This window comes from Suncus etruscus, chromosome 9 (genome assembly GCF_024139225.1).
Source record: "Suncus etruscus isolate mSunEtr1 chromosome 9, mSunEtr1.pri.cur, whole genome shotgun sequence".
NCBI lineage: Eukaryota > Metazoa > Chordata > Mammalia > Eulipotyphla > Soricidae > Suncus > Suncus etruscus.
This window is the reverse complement of record NC_064856.1, coordinates 9424584-9444002: the sequence shown is the minus strand read 5'-3', so window position 1 is coordinate 9444002 and position 19419 is coordinate 9424584. Positions and strand designations below refer to the sequence as shown.

At 45.7% G+C, this 19419-nt stretch overlaps 1 protein-coding gene and 1 non-coding gene across 2 annotated transcripts in view; both read right to left on the bottom strand.

Moving 5' to 3' along the window:
* The window catches only part of SNTA1 (syntrophin alpha 1), a 48508-nt gene that overhangs the window by 9570 nt on the left and 19519 nt on the right, over nt 1-19419 (bottom strand). The window contains exon 3 of the mRNA XM_049779249.1: nt 2545-2749. Within this exon, the coding sequence (XP_049635206.1) occupies nt 2545-2749 (205 nt within the window). The remainder of the gene's footprint in view (nt 1-2544; nt 2750-19419) is intronic.
* Nucleotides 5120-5226, bottom strand: LOC126019765 (U6 spliceosomal RNA). Its single transcript, XR_007499389.1, has one exon. It is a non-coding gene; the product is annotated as a U6 spliceosomal RNA (small nuclear RNA).

Below are 19419 nucleotides of genomic sequence, written 5' to 3'. Positions count from 1 at the left end.
AGAGTTACCAGACTCTCTTGCAGCTAGGGCTGATCATGTAACTAAATGCTTACCAGCGAATTATAGATGGAAGTCTAGAGAGGGTATTCCTTTCCAACTGAAAGATAAAACTTACTTTTTCCTTTTTATTGAGACATACCTGGCAGTTCTCAGGGCTTACTCTTGATTCTATTCATGGATCACTCTTGGTGGTGCTTGAAGAGCCACAATTGGTGCAAAGGATTGAATATGGGTTGGCCACATGCAAGGCAAGTACATTACCTGATGTACTATCTCACCAGCCCCAGAAAGACCAAGTTTTCTAAAAGATAGTTTCCCCCCATTCAAAAACACACAGTCACTAATCTCACCAAAAAGTGAAGTTTATTTCTCCTTTCCTAGATCTTGTGTAAAATAAAATATAGTAAAAGTTGGGCTAGAGTGATCCTACAGCAGTAGGGCATTTGCTTTGCATGCTGCCAATCCAGGATAGACCCAGGTTTGATCCCTGGCATCCCATATTATCCCCTGATCCTGCCAGGACACAATTTCTTTTTTTGTTTTGTTTTGTTTTTTGGGGCCACACCCGGCAATACTCAGGGGTTACTCCTGACTATCTGCTCAGAAATAGCTCCTGGCAGGCACGGGGGACCATATGGGACACCGGGATTCGAACCAACCACCTTTGGTCTTGGATCGGCTGCTTGCAAGGCAAACGCTGCTGTGCTATCTCTCCAGGCCCCAGGGGACAATTTCTAAGCGCAGAGACAGGAATAACCCCTGAGTGCCACTTGGAGTGACCCAAAAAAGTAATTTATATACATATATACATATATGTATATATATATATATATTCCAAGAAGAAAATGCACATAAAAATGACAAAGAAAGGGGCCAGGAAGGTGGCACCAGAGGTATCTGCCTTGCAAGCGCTAGCGTAGGACGGACAGCGGTTCGATCCCCTGGCGTCCCATATGCTCCCCCCAAGCTAGGGGCGATTTCTGAGCACACAGCCAGGAGTAACCCCTGAGCGTCAAACGGGTGTGGCCCAAAAACCAAAAAAAAAAAAATGGCAAAGAGAGGGGGTCAGAGAGATAGCATGGAGGTAAGGCGTTCCTTGCATGCACAAGGACGGTGGTTCAAATCCTAGCATCCTATATGGTCCCCTGAACCTGCAAGGAGTGATTTCTGGGTGTAGAGCCAGGAGTAACCCCTGAGCACTGCCAGGTGTGGCCCAAAAACCAAAAAAAAAAAATGGCAAAGAGAAAGCTTGAGGACAATCTTAAACAGTTACAACAGCCTGACTTGCTTGCCCTAGATTTCTTTCTAAAGAAAAGAAATTCATTGCATGTTATTGCAATGAATAACATTGCATGTTGTTCATTGCATGTTGGGATTTTTGATATTTATAACCCAAAGTAATCCTAACATTGAGTAAAAGTTATATACTTTCCATTAAATTTTGGACTGTGTACCTCTGACAGGGATGCTGTGTTAATATGGAACACCAGTTATCTTTAAGCCATACATGTATTACTCATGTATGCAAATAGTTTGTGAATGCATATATATTCATTCATTCATACAAACATACATATATGCATACTAATACAATTATGCACAAATAATAAACATTAACATTAAGATGCTCATACACAAATACTTAAATTTACATACCACCAACAAAGTGCACATACATATAGAAACATGCTTCAGAAAATATCTGGGTACAAGATAAACCTAAGGCTTTATGAATCTCAGGAAGAATTCATAACCTCTCACCTTCCATTAACACAGAAGGTCTGTCATTGGACCTAGTCTATAATTAGGGCCCACAATAAGTCTTTTATACCCACTCCATCCATATACCATCCCAAATACCACTTAGCTCACTTGTCAACATTCACTCCATTCAACCATCACTATCACATAAGCATCTGCAGCTTCTAGAGCAGAGAGGGCTACCTGGAATGAGGCAAGTTCCATCCCTTCCTGGGTGTATGGTCTTGGGCAGGTTACTTCCTCTCTCTGTCCTCATCTATAAAATGGGTAAAATAATAGGACTTGCTCATAGGGTTGCTATGAGAATCATATGAAAGTGTGCATGGTCAGAACTCAATAACATTAGCTGGTATCAATCTGATCATCAATAAATTATTAAGGATTGCTCATATGGGAATAATGACAAGTCTCCAGGGCCCTGACACAAATGTTGCTATATATCTCAAAACCTCAGTAGAGTTGGTAGAAACTTGAGCAGATCTAACAACCTTATTGTACAATGGAGAATCTAAAGGTTATTGGGGAAAAGGGGCTAGTAGCCCATGGAGAACCAGGACTGAAATTCATTACAGACCAAGTTCCTTCTCAAATGTGAATTGCCAACATAGGAAGAGAGAAGCAAAGCATACTGTCATCCCACAACTTCACTCTTGCATCCATGCAACAAATATTATTGAAGCACATATACTGTGTTTTGGACAGTGCACTTGTGACTCACAACACAAGTCCTCTGGGTTCTTTGTACTATCATCTTAACATTGGGACATTTGTTATTTCACTTACCTGGGTTCTGGGTCAGTGAGTGTACATCTCCTTGAGATATAGGCCATCTTCAAGGACACATGCTTGGCCTCACTGAGGTCCCGGGGTGGGGGCCCAGGAGAAGAGGGCTGCCTCTGAAGGGGTGAGGCAGGAGGTGAGTCCCAGCCAACTGATGTCCCACCAGTAGAGTTCTTGAAATATGGTGAGACCTCTTTCATGTACTTGACTGTCAGTAGACAGGATAGCAATTACCATAGTGATCTGAATTCCCATGAAGCACCCATAATAGCTATCAGTAATTAACTAAGAATTTGCTTTTGGGACTAGAGAGCTTAAAAGGATAACCAAATAAAAGGCCTGGATCAGAAGACCCCTGACACCACAAGGTCCTCTGGGCATCCTGAGCACAGAAGTATTCCCCAAAAAAATACTAGGCATGACAAAAACAAAATCAAGGTGCCTGAGGCCAGAGTGATATAGCACAGTGGGTAGAGCATTTGCCTTGCAAACAGCCAATTCAGGTTCTATCCCTGACACCCCATATGGTCCCCCAAGCCTTCCAGAAGTAAGCTCTGAGTGTGACTGGGTGGACCCAAAAGCCATTCCCCTCCCCAAAAAAAAGAAAAATCAAGGAGCCGGAGAAATAGTACAGCAGATAAGGTGCTTGCTTACACGAAACTAACCCAGATCTAATTCCTGGCACCCCATATGTTCCCCCAATCCCACCAGGAGTTAGGCCTGAGCACCACTAATGTCACTATTCTCCTTTAAACTATCTCTGATAGGCCTCTAGAGAGATAGTATAGGCACAGGAGGAAAGCATTTGCCTTACATGCTACCAACACTGATTTGATGCTTTCCACTATATATGGTCCCCAAAGCACCACTAGGAAAAAACCAAAATACAGAACCCAAGAAGGATCACCCTTAAGCACTGCCATGTGTGACCCTCTCTCTCCCCCTAAAATAGCAAAAACTCTGACAAGGCTTTTTTTTTGGGGGGGGGTGGGCTTTGGGTCACACCCGGCAGCACTCAGGAGTTACTCCTGGCTTTATGCTCAGAAATCGCCCCTGGCAGGCTCAAGGGACCATATGGGATGCCGGGATTCGAACCACCGACCTTCTGATTGCAAGGCAAATGCCTTACCTCCATGCTATTTCTCCGGCCCCAGACAAGGCATTTCTTACTTGCAACCAAAAGTCTTATGTTGGGGAAAAAGAGAGAAGCATAAAGATAAGGATAAAAATAAGTGCAGGGCCCGGAAAGATAGCACAGTGGCATTTGCCTTGCAAGCAGCCGATCCAGGACCAAAGGTGGTTGGTTCGAATCCCGGTGTCCCATATGGTCCCCCGTGCCTGCCAGGAGCTATTTCTGAGCAGACAGCCAGAAGAAACCCCTGAGCACCGCTGGGTGTGGCCCAAAACCCCAAAAAAAATAAAAATAAAAAAAAAATAAGTGCAGCACATACCTTGCATTCAGCTGACCAGTTCAGTGTTCAGCACTATATAAGAGATCCCAGCCCTGCCAGAGTATGCCCTAAGCACTGCTGCCAGGTGTGGCCCAAAAACCAAAAAGAATTAAAAAAAAAAAAAAAAAAAAAAAAAAAAAGGGCTGGAGCGATAGCACAGCAGGAAGATGTTTGCCTTGCACATAGCCAACACAGGACAGACCTGGTTCGAATCCCAGAAGCCCATATAGTCCCAGAGCCTGCCAGGAGTGACTTCTGAGCAGAGCCAGGAGTAACCAACCCGAGTGCCACCACTGCCAGGTCTGACCCATAAACCAAAAAAAAAAAAAAAAAAAAAAGAGTCTTGAGGCCAGAATGGTAGCACAACGGTAGGGCCTTTGCCTTGCACATGGCTAACCTAGGACAGATACAGGTTTGATCCCCAGCATCCCGTATGGTTCCCTAAGCCAGGAGCAATTACTGAGCACAGAGTCAGGAGTAACCCCTGAGCACTGCCTGGTGTGGTCCAAAACAAACAAACAAACAAACAAAAGTCTTGATTGTGAACTGGAGCTGATGTTATTTTTTTTTTTTTTTGTAATTTTTTGGAGGGTGGGACACATTTCATGTTGCTCAGGAGTTACTTCTGGCTCTGTACTCAGGAATTACTCCAGGAAGGCTCACAAGAACCATGTGGAGTGCCAGGAATTGAACCCAGGTCAACTGTGTGCCAGCAAAACAAATGCCCTACCCACTGTACTCTAGCCCTTGATACATTTCTTAAAAGAAAGATTTAGGGCCCAGAGAGATAGCACAGCGAAGTTTGCCTTGCAAGCAGCCGATCCAGGACCAAAGGTGGTTGGTTCGAATCCCGGTGTCCCATATGGTCCCCCGTGCCTGCCAGGAGCTATTTCTGAGCAGACAGCCAGGAGTAACCCCTGAGCACCGCCGGTGTGGCCCAAAAAGAAAAAGAAAAAAGAAAAAAAAAAGATTTAGGGCACTTACAATACATATGGCCCTTACCTTGCACACACATAACCTAGGTTCAAATCCCAGCACCACATATGGTCCCCCAGTCCTACCAGGACTGATCCCTGAGTGTGATCCTTGAGCATTGCCAGGTATGTCCCAAAATTCTTTTTTTTTTTTTAAATATGGAATGCTTCATGAATTTGCGTGTCATCCTTGCGCAGGGGCCATGCTAATCTTCTCTGTATCATTCCAATTTTAGTATATGTACTGCCAAAGCGAGCATGTCCCAAAATTCTTTTTTTTTTCTTTTTGCCCCAACCCCGTCCCAAAATTCTTATTGGAAGCTTTCGCTAGCAATGGTAGCTGCAAGTAAAGGATAATATGAAGACAGAGTCAATCCAGAAGGAGGCTGATGGGGATAGAGAGATTCAGAGATAAGTTAGATTGATGTGGCAGATTTGGAGTTGGCTCTTTTACTGAGATGATAAACACATGATATTGTACTGCTACTTCCTAGTTCTTGCTCACAGATAATATAACTAGTCAAGCATAATTCTAAGGCAGCCACCACCAATTAGAGTGATTGCTAATTGGGTAAAGAAAGGTAAGAAAAAAAAGTGATGGTCACAGTTCCCAGGTAGTCTGGTCCAGTCTGATACCTCTGTGACATTCTCAGAAAGGAGACATGCAGATCCTCTTTCAGCATGAACTACTACAGCAACCCTATGCCACCTCAAACACCCTCTAACTTAAAGGGCCCCAGTCCACAACTGAATAATCTGATCAAACTTCCATGTCACCTAATTTGTTTTATATCTATAAATCCTGACCTTGTAGCCATGTGATACCTCAGTATCTTGTAGTTTCAGCCCAATAGTATAATCACAGGAAATCTGATGGGGAAAGTTACATAGTTATCTACCCACCTCAGTGAACCTAAACAATAACACAGAAGGCTCAACCAGCACCAAACCACAGCCCAGTAAATCCTTACACACTGACTCTACTTAATACCATGGAGAGATTTTTTTTTAAATTTTTGGTTTTTGGGGCCACACCCAGTGGCACTCAGGGGTTACTCCTGGCTCTGCGCTCAGAAATAGCTCCTGGCTGGCTCGGGGGACCAAATTGGATGCCAGAAATCCAACTGGGGTCCATCCCGGGTCAGCCACATGCAAAGCAAACGCCCTACCACTGTGCTATCTCGCTCTGGCCCCACCATGGAAAGATTTAACAATCATTTCAAATTGACACGTGTTGAGATTTGATAATTCCAGTTGCCTTTATCTTTGTGTGTGTGTGTGTGTGTGTGTGTGTGTGTGTGTGTGTGTGTGGTTTTTGGGTCACACCAGGCAGTGCTCAGGAGACACTCCTGGCTCCATGCTCAAAAATTGCTCCTGGCAGGCATGGGGGACCATATGGGATGCCAGAATTTGAATTGATGACCTCCTGCATGAAAGGCAAATGCCTTACCTCCATGTTATCTCTCTGGCCCCTGGTTGCCTTTAACTTATAATAAGTAATATGAAGTAAATTTGTGCCTGCATGGATGTCATGGGTGACTGGGAATACTGGTGAAAGAATGGTCACACTGGTGGTGGGATTGGTGTTTGAACATTTAATGCCTGAAATGACTATATTATGAACAATTTAGTAAAACAGTGTCATGATAAAAATTAGAAATAAAATAAATAAAAAGAAAAAAGACTGATAGGTAATAAGACATACTGAGACTGGAGAGACAGTATAGAGTTATGACATCATCCTGGCGCCAGGCAATTGCACAGCAGTAGGGCATTTGCCTTGCACGCAGCCAACCCAGGATGGACTCTGTTTCGATTCCAGGCATCCCATATGGTCCCCCATCCCTGCCCGGAGTAACCCCTGAGTGCCGCCAGTTGTGACACAAAATAAATTTAAAAGAAAAGGGGGGCCGGAGAGATAGCATGGAGGTGGGGCATTTGCCTTGCATGCAGAGCAATGGTGGTTCGAGTCCCGGCATCCCATGTGGTCCCCCAAGCCTGCCAGGAGTGATTTCTGAGCGTGAAGCCAGGAATGAGTGCTGCCTGGTGTGACCCAAAAAAACAAAACAAAGAGACATCACCTTACTCTGCTTGAACCTACTTAACTGCCTAATACCTTGAGTACTGCTCCTAATCCCCTGAGAACTGCCCCATTAGCCTAAGCTTTGCCCCAACCCCCTCTCGGAAAGTGATCCCCACGCACGAGCCAGTCATAGCCAACTAGCACTGCCAGGTATGACCCAACCTCTCCAGATGGAAGAAGATGCCACAGCCCAGGAAGCCCAAGCTCGGCTTGAACACCACCAGCCTCAACGAAGCTTTCCCAAAGGCCCAATCAGACTCCTCGCCTCTACGAACCCAGACACCCCATTCGCTCTATGTGATCAGTGTGGGGCTCTGTGTCCCCAATCAGACTGGAAGCACAGGAGGGCAGGGACCTCACTGGACTCATCCAATGTTAGGCAGGGACAGTGTGTGTGTGTGTGTGTGTGTGTGTGTGTGTGTGTGTGTGTGTGTGTGTGTGTGTGTGTGTGTGTGTGTGTGTGTCACACTAGCACAGCAAAGGAACAGCTTGTCAGCCTGGACAGCAGAGGAAGTACTGGAGGCCCTACTCACTGGGCCCCCCAGCTCCTGGCCCATCCTCTCTTCATGTCTCCTCACCCCCAGAAACATGCTATATATGGACAGTGCACCAGCTGGTGCCTGAAGCAGGACTTGGATTTCACTAACCAGTCGGCCTGTCTCAGGGTGGGGGTGGGGTCCTAAAGAGCCAGAATGTAGCTGCAAATAGTCCAGCTCTGAGGCGTCCTCCCTGCTCTGATTTCTGCCTGAGTCACGCAACCAGGCAAGGTGAGAGTGCCAAGGACTGTGGCTCAGACAGCTAAAGGTACGTCCAGGGCAATGTAGCCACTGTTCTGGAGACTCCAAGAAGAAGTCCAGTTGAAGGTAACATCCTCCAGGACAAGCCCCTGCTCCAGGAACCTGGACATGGGCCCACTGGGAAGTAATATAGACAGGGTGGTATAGGCCACCGTCCCATGTCCAAAGCCCTAATCCCAAGAGACTTCCAGTTCTGCCAAGGAGAGAAGCCAATACCCAGTCCTAACCCAGGGAATCAGGAAGAGATTCTACTGGAAACACTGAGCAAAGAGCCAGCAAGAGAATACACTGAGAACGGACATGTGGGTGGAAGGGAGAAAGGGATGCATCTGTTTGGCTCAAGACAGTAAACCCAGTGCTTATTCCCATGATTGGTAAAAGCTGGTAACTAAATGCTCTATTCCCCATCTTGGCTGAAGAGAAGCCTGTTCCCCATGCTCAAGATGTTCCTTGTCGGGGGTCGGAGAAATAGCATGGAGGCAGGGTGTTTGCCTTGCATGCAGAAGGATGGTGGTTCAAATCCCAGGATCCCATATGGTCCTTGAGCCTGCAAAGAATAACCCCTGAACGCTGCTGGGTGTGTGACTCCCCCACCCAAAAAAAACTATAAAAGATGTTCCTTGTCTGTCCAGTAGGAGGTCACTTGTGCAGCCCTGCCTGAAATGACATGAGCTATTTAATTACTAGTAACTGCCTCCTTCCTCATGTTCACTACGGAAGCCACAGCACCTGTAATAGGACCTGACATACACCAGATCATCGGTGACATGTGTTCAGAGAACATATATCCACAGGTCTAGGGCTGCTTACCCTGGTGATAAAATGCTGAATTTTCTGTGGTGAAATGAGGCTTATATTTAACTTCCCACCTGTAGAAACTCACACAAGCACTTTCTTTTCTTTGAACCTCTATTTCTCCATTTTGTGGGGGGAGAGAGGGAGCACAGTTTGGGCCATCTCTCACAGTACTCAGATTTTATTCCTGGCTCCATGCTCAGGGATCACACCAGGTGGTACTAAGGGAACCATAGCAGTGCCATAGATCCAATCCATCCAAGGTCTGTGGCATGAGTCAAGGCAAATGAGTTATTCCCGCATACTTTTACTCTCTCTCTCTCTCTCTCTCTCTCTCTCTCTCTCTCTCTCTCTCTCTCTCTCTCTCTCTCTCTCTCTCTCTTTTTCTCTCGCCCTATTCCTCCATCTTTATATTAGGAGTAGAATACATTCCACCTCCTGGGTTACTGATACTTGCAAACCGTTCTCTGCCTGGCAGGGGATAGGTCTGCAATTAATAGCTTTGCTATTGGGTCAGCTTTGCTGCTGCTATTTTTAGTATGATAGTATAAGGCAGGGGGTCTCAAACTCGCGGCCCACGGGCCGTTTGCGACCCTCCGTACAACATTTTGTGGCCTGCGGCCAACCTTCAAATATTGCAGTATTCACGATTATTCACTTACTGAATAATCGCAATAAAAATCGCATTAGTAAGAAAAAAATCACATTAAACATTCACATACCCCGAGCAGTTCCATTCAGGGTATGCAAATGTTTAATGCGATTTTTTGCGATTTTTTCTTACTAATGCAATTTTTTATTGCAAATATTCAGTAAGCAAAATCCCTTATGCAGCCCAGCCTCACCCCGACTTTGCCTCCTGCGGCCTCCAGGTAAATTGAATTTGAGACCCCTGGTTTAAGGGGATGGGCACAAGAGGCAACGAGATGCAGAGTTCAGTTTGAGTCCTGTCTCTTCCTATCTGGATTCAGCAGTCCCATGGTGTCTCCAAGCCTCAGTTTCCTTGTCTAGGCCATAGATACATCTATGTCAGCGCTCTATATACAGTACTGTGAGAATTGAGTCTCGCCTACTCGCCTATCTGCCCAGAATGGGGTAGAGGACAGAAGCATCTGACATGCTCTGAAAGGAATGACATTTAAGGTTCTGCTAATCCAACAAGGTTGGTCTAAAAATAGTCCCCAGCTTGGCAAATTCTTCATGAGAGCTGACCAATGAAGTCTGAGCTGCTATCATTTGGGGCACAAAATGTCACCTTACCACACCCTTAAATAAGTGAGGGAGCACCAGCTGTCAAAGTCCTAACGACAGTTGATCTCTTTGGTTTGGGGGTTTGTATTTTTGTTTGTGTGCCGCAGAGCCATACCAGCAGTACTCAGTGATGACTCAAGGTTTGTGCTGACAGGACCATGCAACAAGAGACTGAACCAGGCACTGCCACATACAAACTGTATACCACAGGAGCTGGAGCAATAGCACAGTGGTAGAGCTTTTGCCTTGCACATGGCCGACCCAGGATAGACCCAGGTTTGATTCCAGCATCCTATATGGTCCCCTGAGCTTTCCAGGTGTAATTTTTTTTCTTTTTTTTTTTTTCTTTTTTGGTTTTTGGGCCACACCCGGCGATGCTCAGGGGTTACTCCTGGCTGTCTGCTCAAAAATAGCTCCTGGCAGGCACGGGGGACCACATGGGACACCAGGATTCGAACCAACCACCTTTGGTCCTGGATCGGCTGCTTGCAAGGCAAACGCTGCTGTGCCATCTCTCCGGGCCCCTCCAGGTGTAATTTCTGAGTGCAGAGCCAGCAGTAACCTCTGAGCACCATCATGTGTGGGCCAAAAAAAACCCATATACTGCAGCCTTTTGAGCCATCTCCTCTCTGTTCTTTTCCCCATGGTGCCAAGAACTCAAGGCCTCACACCTGTGAGCTATGCACTCTCCTATTGAGCCGCATCGCTGACTGCAGAGGAGCTCTTCAAGTAAGTGCTCACAGGAGCGGCTGTGTTGTTTTTGAGAGTAGGAGGCTAGAAATAAGTTGCATGTCCAGGAGCAGGTGCTGCTAAATACAAGATGTGAACTCCCTGATTGGCAGAGACCACTCTGACCATGGCTGTGACCTAGTACCTACACAGAGTCCTTACCCAGAACATGGATTCAGGTTAGTGAATGCAGGAATCCCAATAATGAATAGGATATTATACAGTCACTAGAAAGGAGACAGAACTACATGCATCAAGCTGGAAAGAGACACTCAACTTATTAAATGACAAAAACAAGTCATTTAATAACAACAAAAAATAAAAGATCTGAAAGTGTGTGAAAATATCAACAGGGATCATCACTATGAGATAATTACTTTATACTTTCCTGAGATTTTGTTTTGTTTTGTTTTTGTTTTTGGGCCACACCCGGTAACGCTCAGGGGTTACTCCTGGCTATGTGCTCAGAAGTTGCTCCTGGCTTGGGGGACCATATGGGACACCGGGGGATCGAACCGCGGTCCGTCCAAGGCTAGCGCAGGCAAGGCAGGCACCTTACCTTTAGCGCCACCGCCCGGCCCCATCTGAGATTTTTTTATGCTTTCGTTCAGTGCTAAGACCAAGGGTCACGCACATACTTAGTCACGTCCACAGTACCTCAATCAGTTCTTTTATTATTGTACATTACTCTATATATTTTTGGGGGGCCACACCGGGTGATATTCAGGGGTGATGTTCATTTCTGCAATCTGAAATTTTTCCTGGTAGGTTCAGGGGACCATATGGGATGCCGGGGATCAAAGCTGAATTGGCCACATGCAAGGCAAAAACCCTACCCACTGTGCAATTGCTCCAGCCCCCACATTTTTAGAAATCTATCTTTTTTTGTTTTGGTTTTTGTTTTTGGACCACACCCGGTGACGCTCAGGGGTTACTCCTTGCTATGCGCTCAGAAGTCGCTCCTGACTTGGGGACCATATGAGACACCGGGGGATCGAACCGAGGTCCGTCCTAGGCTAGCACAGGCAAGACAGGCACCTTACCTCTAGCGCCACCTCGCCGGCTCCCTATCTTTTTTTTTTTTTTTTTTTTTTTTTGTGGTTTTTGGGTCACACCCGGCAGTGCTCAGGGGTTATTCCTGGCTCCAGGCTCAGAAATTGCTCCTGGCAGGCACGGGAGGACCATATATGGGACGCCGGGATTCGAACCGATGACCTCCTGCATGAGAGGCAAACGCCTTACCTCCATGCTATCTCTCCGGCCCATCCCTATCTTATTTTTTAAAACATAACTATTATATCCCAAACTACCCAATCCTGGAGTCAAACATTAAACTCTTGTCAATTCAAGGACTCTAGATTTGTTTCTTTGGATTTCTTTTTAGGGTGAGTTGGTTGTTTTATTTGGAGACTTCTGAGATGTGATGCATCAAACCCTGTTGGCCACATGCCAAAAAGCTCCCTACTCATTATGCTCTCTCTCCAGCTTGGAGTTCTAGGATTTGGTAATGGAAGAACAAAGCATTTATGGATCACCTACTATATGCAAACACCAAGCTCAACTCTCACAAACATACTTTCTTTTTTGCTTGTTTTTGGTTTCATTTGGGGGCCACACCGAGAAGTGTTCAGGGGTTACTCCTGGTTCTGTACTCAGGAATCTCTCCTGGCAGACTCAGGAGACCATAGGGGATGTAGGGGGTTAAAACTGGCCAGCCACATGCAAGGCAAACTGCCTACCCATTGTGCTATATAGATCCAGGCCCTCACAAACACTTTCAACAAACCACACCAGTTCAATTAAATTGTGAGCATCCATGGACTTTGAAGGCCAGAGAGATAATACAGGGACTGAGATGCATGCACGTGTCTGGCATCAATCCCCTGGCAATACATGGTCTTCTGAGCACCCCACATTTTGCCTCCTAAGCAAAAAAAAAAAAAAAAATGTGGGTTTTGGGCTGGAAATGTGGCTCAGTGGCACTGGTGCCTCGCATGTGTAAGGTTCAATTTCTTTTTTTTTTTTTTTTTTTTTTTTTTGGTTTTTGGGCCACACCCATTTGACGCTCAGGGGTTACTCCTGGCAATGTGCTCAGAAATCGCCCCTGGCTTGGGGGGACCATATGGGACGCCGGGGGATCGAACCGCGGTCCGTTCCTTGGCTAGCACTTGTAAGGCAGACACCTTACCTCTAGCGCCACCTTCCCGGCCCCTCAATTTCTGTCACTGCAAAAAACAAACCAAATCAAAATAAAACAAATTAGGTTTGACAGATCTGAGCTTAAATCCAATCTCATCCACCTTGTGACTATGGACTTATAGCACCTCTAGACAACGGAGTGAACAGTGCATCTAAATCATAGGGATGGTTTTAAGAATTCAAGGAGACCTGGGAGCCGGGAGTCAAGCAGGAGGAGGTTTGGCAGGCCCACGCCATGCCGGAGGCCTGCTTGGCCAGGCCTAGGGGGGGTGCGGGATTTGGGTAACCCCAGCACCCCTCTGCCGCCTTGCTCCAGATCTCCAGGGCTTCCCCGGGCCACACCCCTGGGCAAGCCGGTGAGTTGGGTCCCTTGGTGGAGCTTGAAGGACCCTAGGCCTTCCCCCACTATCCATGTGGCTCCTTAGGGAGGGTCTGGGTGGGGCTCTGACTTCTGTTCTCCCAGCTTCTTGAAGGATCTCTCCTTCCTGGGAGCCGGGAGTCAAGCAGGAGGAGGTTTGGCAGGCCCACGCCATGCCGGAGGCCTGCTTGGCCAGGCCTAGGGGGGGTGCGGGATTTGGGTAACCCCAGCACCCCTCTGCCGCCTTGCTCCAGATCTCCAGGGCTTCCCCGGGCCACACCCCTGGGCAAGCCGGTGAGTTGGGTCCCTTGGTGGAGCTTGAAGGACCCTAGGCCTTCCCCCACTATCCATGTGGCTCCTTAGGGAGGGTCTGGGTGGGGCTCTGAACTTCTGTTCTCCCAGCTTCTTGAAGGATCTCTCCTTCCTGGGAGCCTGGAGTCAAGCAGGAGGAGGTTTGGCTGGCACTGGTAATCTCTGTCCAGTCTACATTTTCAAAATCGCGCGGGGGCGATAGCCCCCACGCGCACAAGAAACATTAATAGTACTCTCACAAGAAACATTAATAGTACTCACTATCATTGAATTATGTTTTTATGTATGCAGAATGTCCATTTTGTACTCTGCCCTTTTGCATACCCCTTCATAAGTTCATATTTCTCTTTAACTTCTTTAACTCCTATCATCATTACTCCTTTTTTACCCTTTCTAACTTAACTACTCTTGAGTCCTAATTCACAGACCAAAGTGGTACCCTAGAGTTAACACCCACACAACTATTTTAAAAGGCATAAAAAGGACACATATCTTTTCAACATTTTATGGGTGTTTTCTTTGACGGCTATAACTTTTGCTAAATACTTTCTTATACAGTGATGATCCCCCCCCATTTCTTTTTATCTTCTCTTTGTGAACTGCTCAATATGGAATTTGGTGTAAAAGAATCCCTCAGTTTAATACTTATGTTTGAACCAAGTCATGGGTCTTGTTGGAAATGCTCTTATGCCCCCATATATCTGATAGCACCACGTGGCTTTATATCTTGTTTGCGTAGGCACACTGACATGGGAAAATACTATACATACCAATAAGTTCTTATCTAATAGAAATGGGAACACACAAATCTTGTAGTACAATGAGACCTTACACCCTGAACATTGACATAAAGACCTGGCACAGGCCTCAGAAGAATGGGCATTCTCCATTTACCCCTTGATCTACAGAAGACATTTACAAAACATCCAAGGTTGTATATAACATCACCCGGAGGCATTCCTGTACCAGGGACGACCCTACAGCTGCTCTGACATCGATCTACTCAAAAGAGACATCCCTTAACACTGAGAAGACAACAAGAACAATGACCTGTTTACTGGACAGGGCTTGCTGTATTGCCCCTTTATGGTGAGGTTTGTCTATAACATCACCTGGAAGCAATCCTCTACCACGGAAGACCCTACCACTGCTCAGACATCGTCCTGCTCAAAAGAGACTTCCCTTAACACTGAGAAGACTTAACAACAACAACAACCTGCTTATAGGACAGGGCTTCCTGCATTCCCCTTTCATGGTGAGGTGAAACGAGAAGGCACTCCTCATCATGACTTCAATGTAGGACATGCAGATTCCAGAATCTTTAATACAGAAACATGAGACCAACAACAGAGACTGTGTGATAAGTGTGTTGGCGCTACGGACAATGTCTTGGAGCGAACGATAACTTTCCTGAGGCCTAGAGGTGGTCTTATGCCAGGAAACTTCAGGGGTAGGATCTCTTTGTATTTAGGCCAAGGCTATTCCTTTCCATGCCTCTCATATTTTGGTGGGCCTATGCAAACAACAATTGCCACTCTAACACCATTTTTACTGTGCTCCTTTGACTCTAATCCTTAAAACACACCCACTTAAAATTTGAGGTTAACTTAAGCTAATATGCATGTACATGGAAATGTAAAAAACACTATGCCTCTAATGTTTAAGGAGTTACGTAAGTTTGATGGCTTTAGATTGCCTTGTGTGCTGTTAAGAAATATTATAATGTGCTACAATCTGGGGACTTGAGGGAAAAAGTAATTGCACATGGATTCTGTTTTATTTATCTTAACTTTCTTTGGTGAAAATTCAAAGTTAAGATATCAGCAAGGGGACTTCTTCTGATAATTATGTTATGGGTGATTGTCCTTCCACTGTAACTTTACCTTATCCTCTTTCTTTGCATCTTTTGTTCTCATAATTCATAATAAAAAATTATAAAAAAAAAAAAGAATTCAAGGAGAAACCAAATATGAATGACTTTGTAAATCACAATGGTTTCAATAAAATTAAAAAAAAAAAAACAGAAATCAAGGAGATCACATATGGACTTAGCACATTGCCTGCCGGTACTAAACGGTTATTATTATCATTATCACCACTCTCATCATTATTTCCTCCACTACCATCTGCAATAAGACTCACAGAGCTCACTGAGGCCATAACCAGTCTCCAGAGTGCCACAGGCACTTTAAACGAAGTCCAGAAATAAGCCAGAGCTAGATCAAGCCAAGTTTTTTTCTGTGGGGAGTCAAAACCATATGCATCTGTGCTGGCTAGGGTTTCCTTGAGAACAGTGATTTAAACAATAAGTCTTTGCAGCCAGGGGAGAACCAGCTGGGGGCTTCATTCAAGACTCAATTCCAAACCAAGGAGTTCATCAGGCACCTCAGGGCATGCCAGCATTCATCCTTTGTCAAAGCTAAATAAGGAGGCCACCAATTAGCATCGTCCATTAATGATTCCCCCTCAACACTTTTGACAGCAGTGCTTAACAGGGCCAGTGTCAAGAAAGACATCAGGCAGCAGCATCTCCCAGGGAAGAGCCAGCAGTGGCCTGAAGCTTGAAACCACTTGGGCTTGAAGCTCTGAAAGCTGATCATAGCAAACCTCAGGAGTAACTGAAGAAAATTAACTACAACTAATGAAGTGGGAAGTAAAGTACAAAGGGTCAGAGGTGCACCCCTATCAATCATTCCCCAGACACTCCCCAGATCTAATGTAGCTATAGTTCCCACTCTGGATATCATCCACATCTCAACCTAAGATACAAGAATCTGAAGAAACAGTAGACATACCCAACCCAAGTTCTAGCCACAGCACCACATATGGTTTCCCAAACCATCAGGATCCCTGAGCATCTCAAAGTTAGGAATAAACCCTGGGCACTATTGGATGTAGCCCAAAAAATAAAACAAAATTTAAAAAAAATCAACCTGAGGGCCAAGAGTGACAGTTCAATGGGTAAAGCACTGGCCTTGCACAAAGCCATCAGATTTCAATCCCCAGTACCTTGAACCAGCCAGGTGTAATTCCTGAGTACAGAGCAAGGAGGAATCCCCAAGTAACCTCCAAGCACCACTGATACGGCACAAAAACAAAAGCAAAAAAATAAACCTGAGAGGCTAGAGTAATAGCACAGTGGGTAGGGGGCAGCCAACCGGGATTCGATGCTTGGCATCCCATTTGGTCCCCTAAGCCTACCGGGAGTGATTTCTGAGCATAGAGCCAGGAATAACCCCTGAGCGCCACTGGGTATGGCCCCAACCACCCCTCAAACCAACCTGAGTTAAGTACTTCCTTTCTTTTACTTTTATGTGCACTCTTGACCTTTTCTCCTCTCTGGAGAAGCCCACATTCTTTCTTGAATGTATTGTTCTTTTTCTCTCCTTTGTCATATTTTCATAAGTAAAATCATTTCAGAGGGAGAAGAGATGGAGAAAAGATCTACTGTATATCTTATATACTATGTACACTGAGCTTAGTGCCAGCCTTTGGCTCAAAGACAAATTACAACTTGGCTTCTGCCCCCAAAGACCTTCCAGTTACTCAAGAAAACAATCGTGCTATGATGATGCTAGAGGTGAACATTTATTGAACATTTGCCACACAAAAGACATCGTGACTGTACTTAAAATCAATTGTCTCATACTTATAAATAGAAAAATCTTTCTTTATACCTAATTTGGGCAGGGGTGTCCGCATATGAACACAAGTACTTGCACTCACTTTCAGTCTGGCAAACACAGTTAGCCAAGGCTGAGGTCATTGCAGCCTCAATAATCAGAAAAGAACTTGGTTTGAATTCTACAACTATGTTTTTGTTGTGTGACTTTAAGCTATTCTAGTCACTTAAAATCACGAAGGCACTTAAAGAAAGCTATTTAAGGGGCCTGACTGATAGCACAAGGCATAGGGCATTTGCCTTGCATAAGACTGACCTGGGTTCAATCCCCAGTATCCCATGTAGTCCCCTGAATCCACCAGGAGTGATTCCTGAGTGCAGAGTCAGAAATTACCCCTGTGCAGATCTGAATGTGAGCCAAAAACAAACAAGAAAGCTATTTAAGTTTGCTTATAAAGAAAGAAATATTGGAGCCGGAAAAATAGTACAGCAGGGAGGCGTTGTCCTTGTATGAGGTTTACTGGGGTTCAATCCCTGGCATCCCGTATGATCCCCTGAACCTGTCAGGAGTAATTTCTGAGTGCAGAACCAGAAGTAACACCCGAGCACCACTGGGTGTGGCTCAAATAATTCCCCAGAAAAAAGGCATTAAGTGATTCTTATTACTTTATCCTTTTATCATGCATATTTATGAACATGCTATTCTATGCCTACGGTATTTTTTTTTGGTTTTTGGCTCTTGGTTTGGGGGACTGAACCTGGGTCTGTCCTGGATCAGCCACGTGCGAGGCAAACACCCTACCACTGTGTTATCATTCCAACCCCGATTTTACTGAACTTTATTCTTTTCTTTACATTTATTTATTTATTTAGCTTTTGGGGCCACACCCAGTGGCACTCAGGGGTTACTCCTAACTCTGTGCTTGAAATCACTCCTTGCAGGTTCAGAGGACCATACAGGATGGCAAGAATCAAACCTGGGTCTGTCCCGGGTTGGCTATGTGCAAAGCAAATGCCCTACCTCTGTGCTATTGCCCCATGAATTTATTCTTTTTTTTTTTTTTTTTTTTTTTTTTGGTTTTTGGGCCACACCCGGTAACGCTCAGGGGTTACTCCTGGCTATGCGCTCAGAAGTCGCTCCTGGCTTGGGGGACCATATGGGACGCCGGGGGATCGAACCGCGGTCCGTCTCCTAGGCTAGCGCAGGTAAGGCAGGCACCTTACCTCCAGCGCCACCGCCATGAATTTATTCTTGACTTTATTCCCTTGCAGTCTAAGCATTAATAAGATTCCCCCAAACTGTTATTTGTGAGTTCTTCAATACGGAGTAATTTTTTGTGGGGAGGTGCAGTTAGGGTCACATCTGGTGGTGCTCAGAAGCCACTCCTTGACCTATACTCAAGAATCACTACTACAGGGGCCGGGCGGTGGCGCTAAAGGTAAGGTGCCTGCCTTCCCTGCGCTAGGACCGCGGTTCGATCCCCCGGCATCCCATATGGTCCCCCCAAGCCAGGAGCGACTTCTGAGCGCATAGCCAGGAGTAACCCCTGAGCGTCACCAGGTGTGGCCCAAAAACCAAAAAAAAAAAAAAAAAAAGAATCACTACTACAGTGATTGCAGTGTTCAGGGCACCACATGTGATGGCTGGGAATCTAATTAGGGTTAGTTGCCCTACCGCTGTGCTATCACTCTGGTCCCGCTGTTCTTTTCTTTTCTTTTCTTTTCTTTTCTTTTCGTTTTGTTTTTTGGGCCACACCAGGCAATGCTCAGGAGTTACTCCTGGCTCTGCACTCAGAAATCACTTCTGGCAGGCTCAGGGAACCATATGGGATACCGGGAATTGAACCCAGGTCCGTCCTGAGTCAGCTTCATGCAAAGCAAACACCCTACTGCCTTGCTATCTCTCCGGCCCCTCACCCCCACTGTTCTTTTCTTATTGCTCTTGCTGTTTCTGTTTTGAAGACAGGGATAAAAAACAGGACTTCTTACATGTAAAACATGAGCTCTACCACTAAGTTCCTTACTGGACAATTTTACTGCTCTTCAGTATTATTTTTTAATGCGTCACAAGCTCACTATTGTCCCTGTCTTGAAAACCATGTTGGGGTGGTAGGAGGGAGAAGGCATGTGATTGTCCTTTCCCACTTTCCCCCAGGCCACATCCTCAAGGGCCCAATCTGGCCCTGGCTTCCAGTCCACATACACACAATGGGCCTCTCTAAGCAGCAGAGACCTGTTGGCGCCAGCTTGGGCCCAGACTCCTGGCGCAAGCACATCCCTGTGGTAGAGAAGATGAAACACATTTGT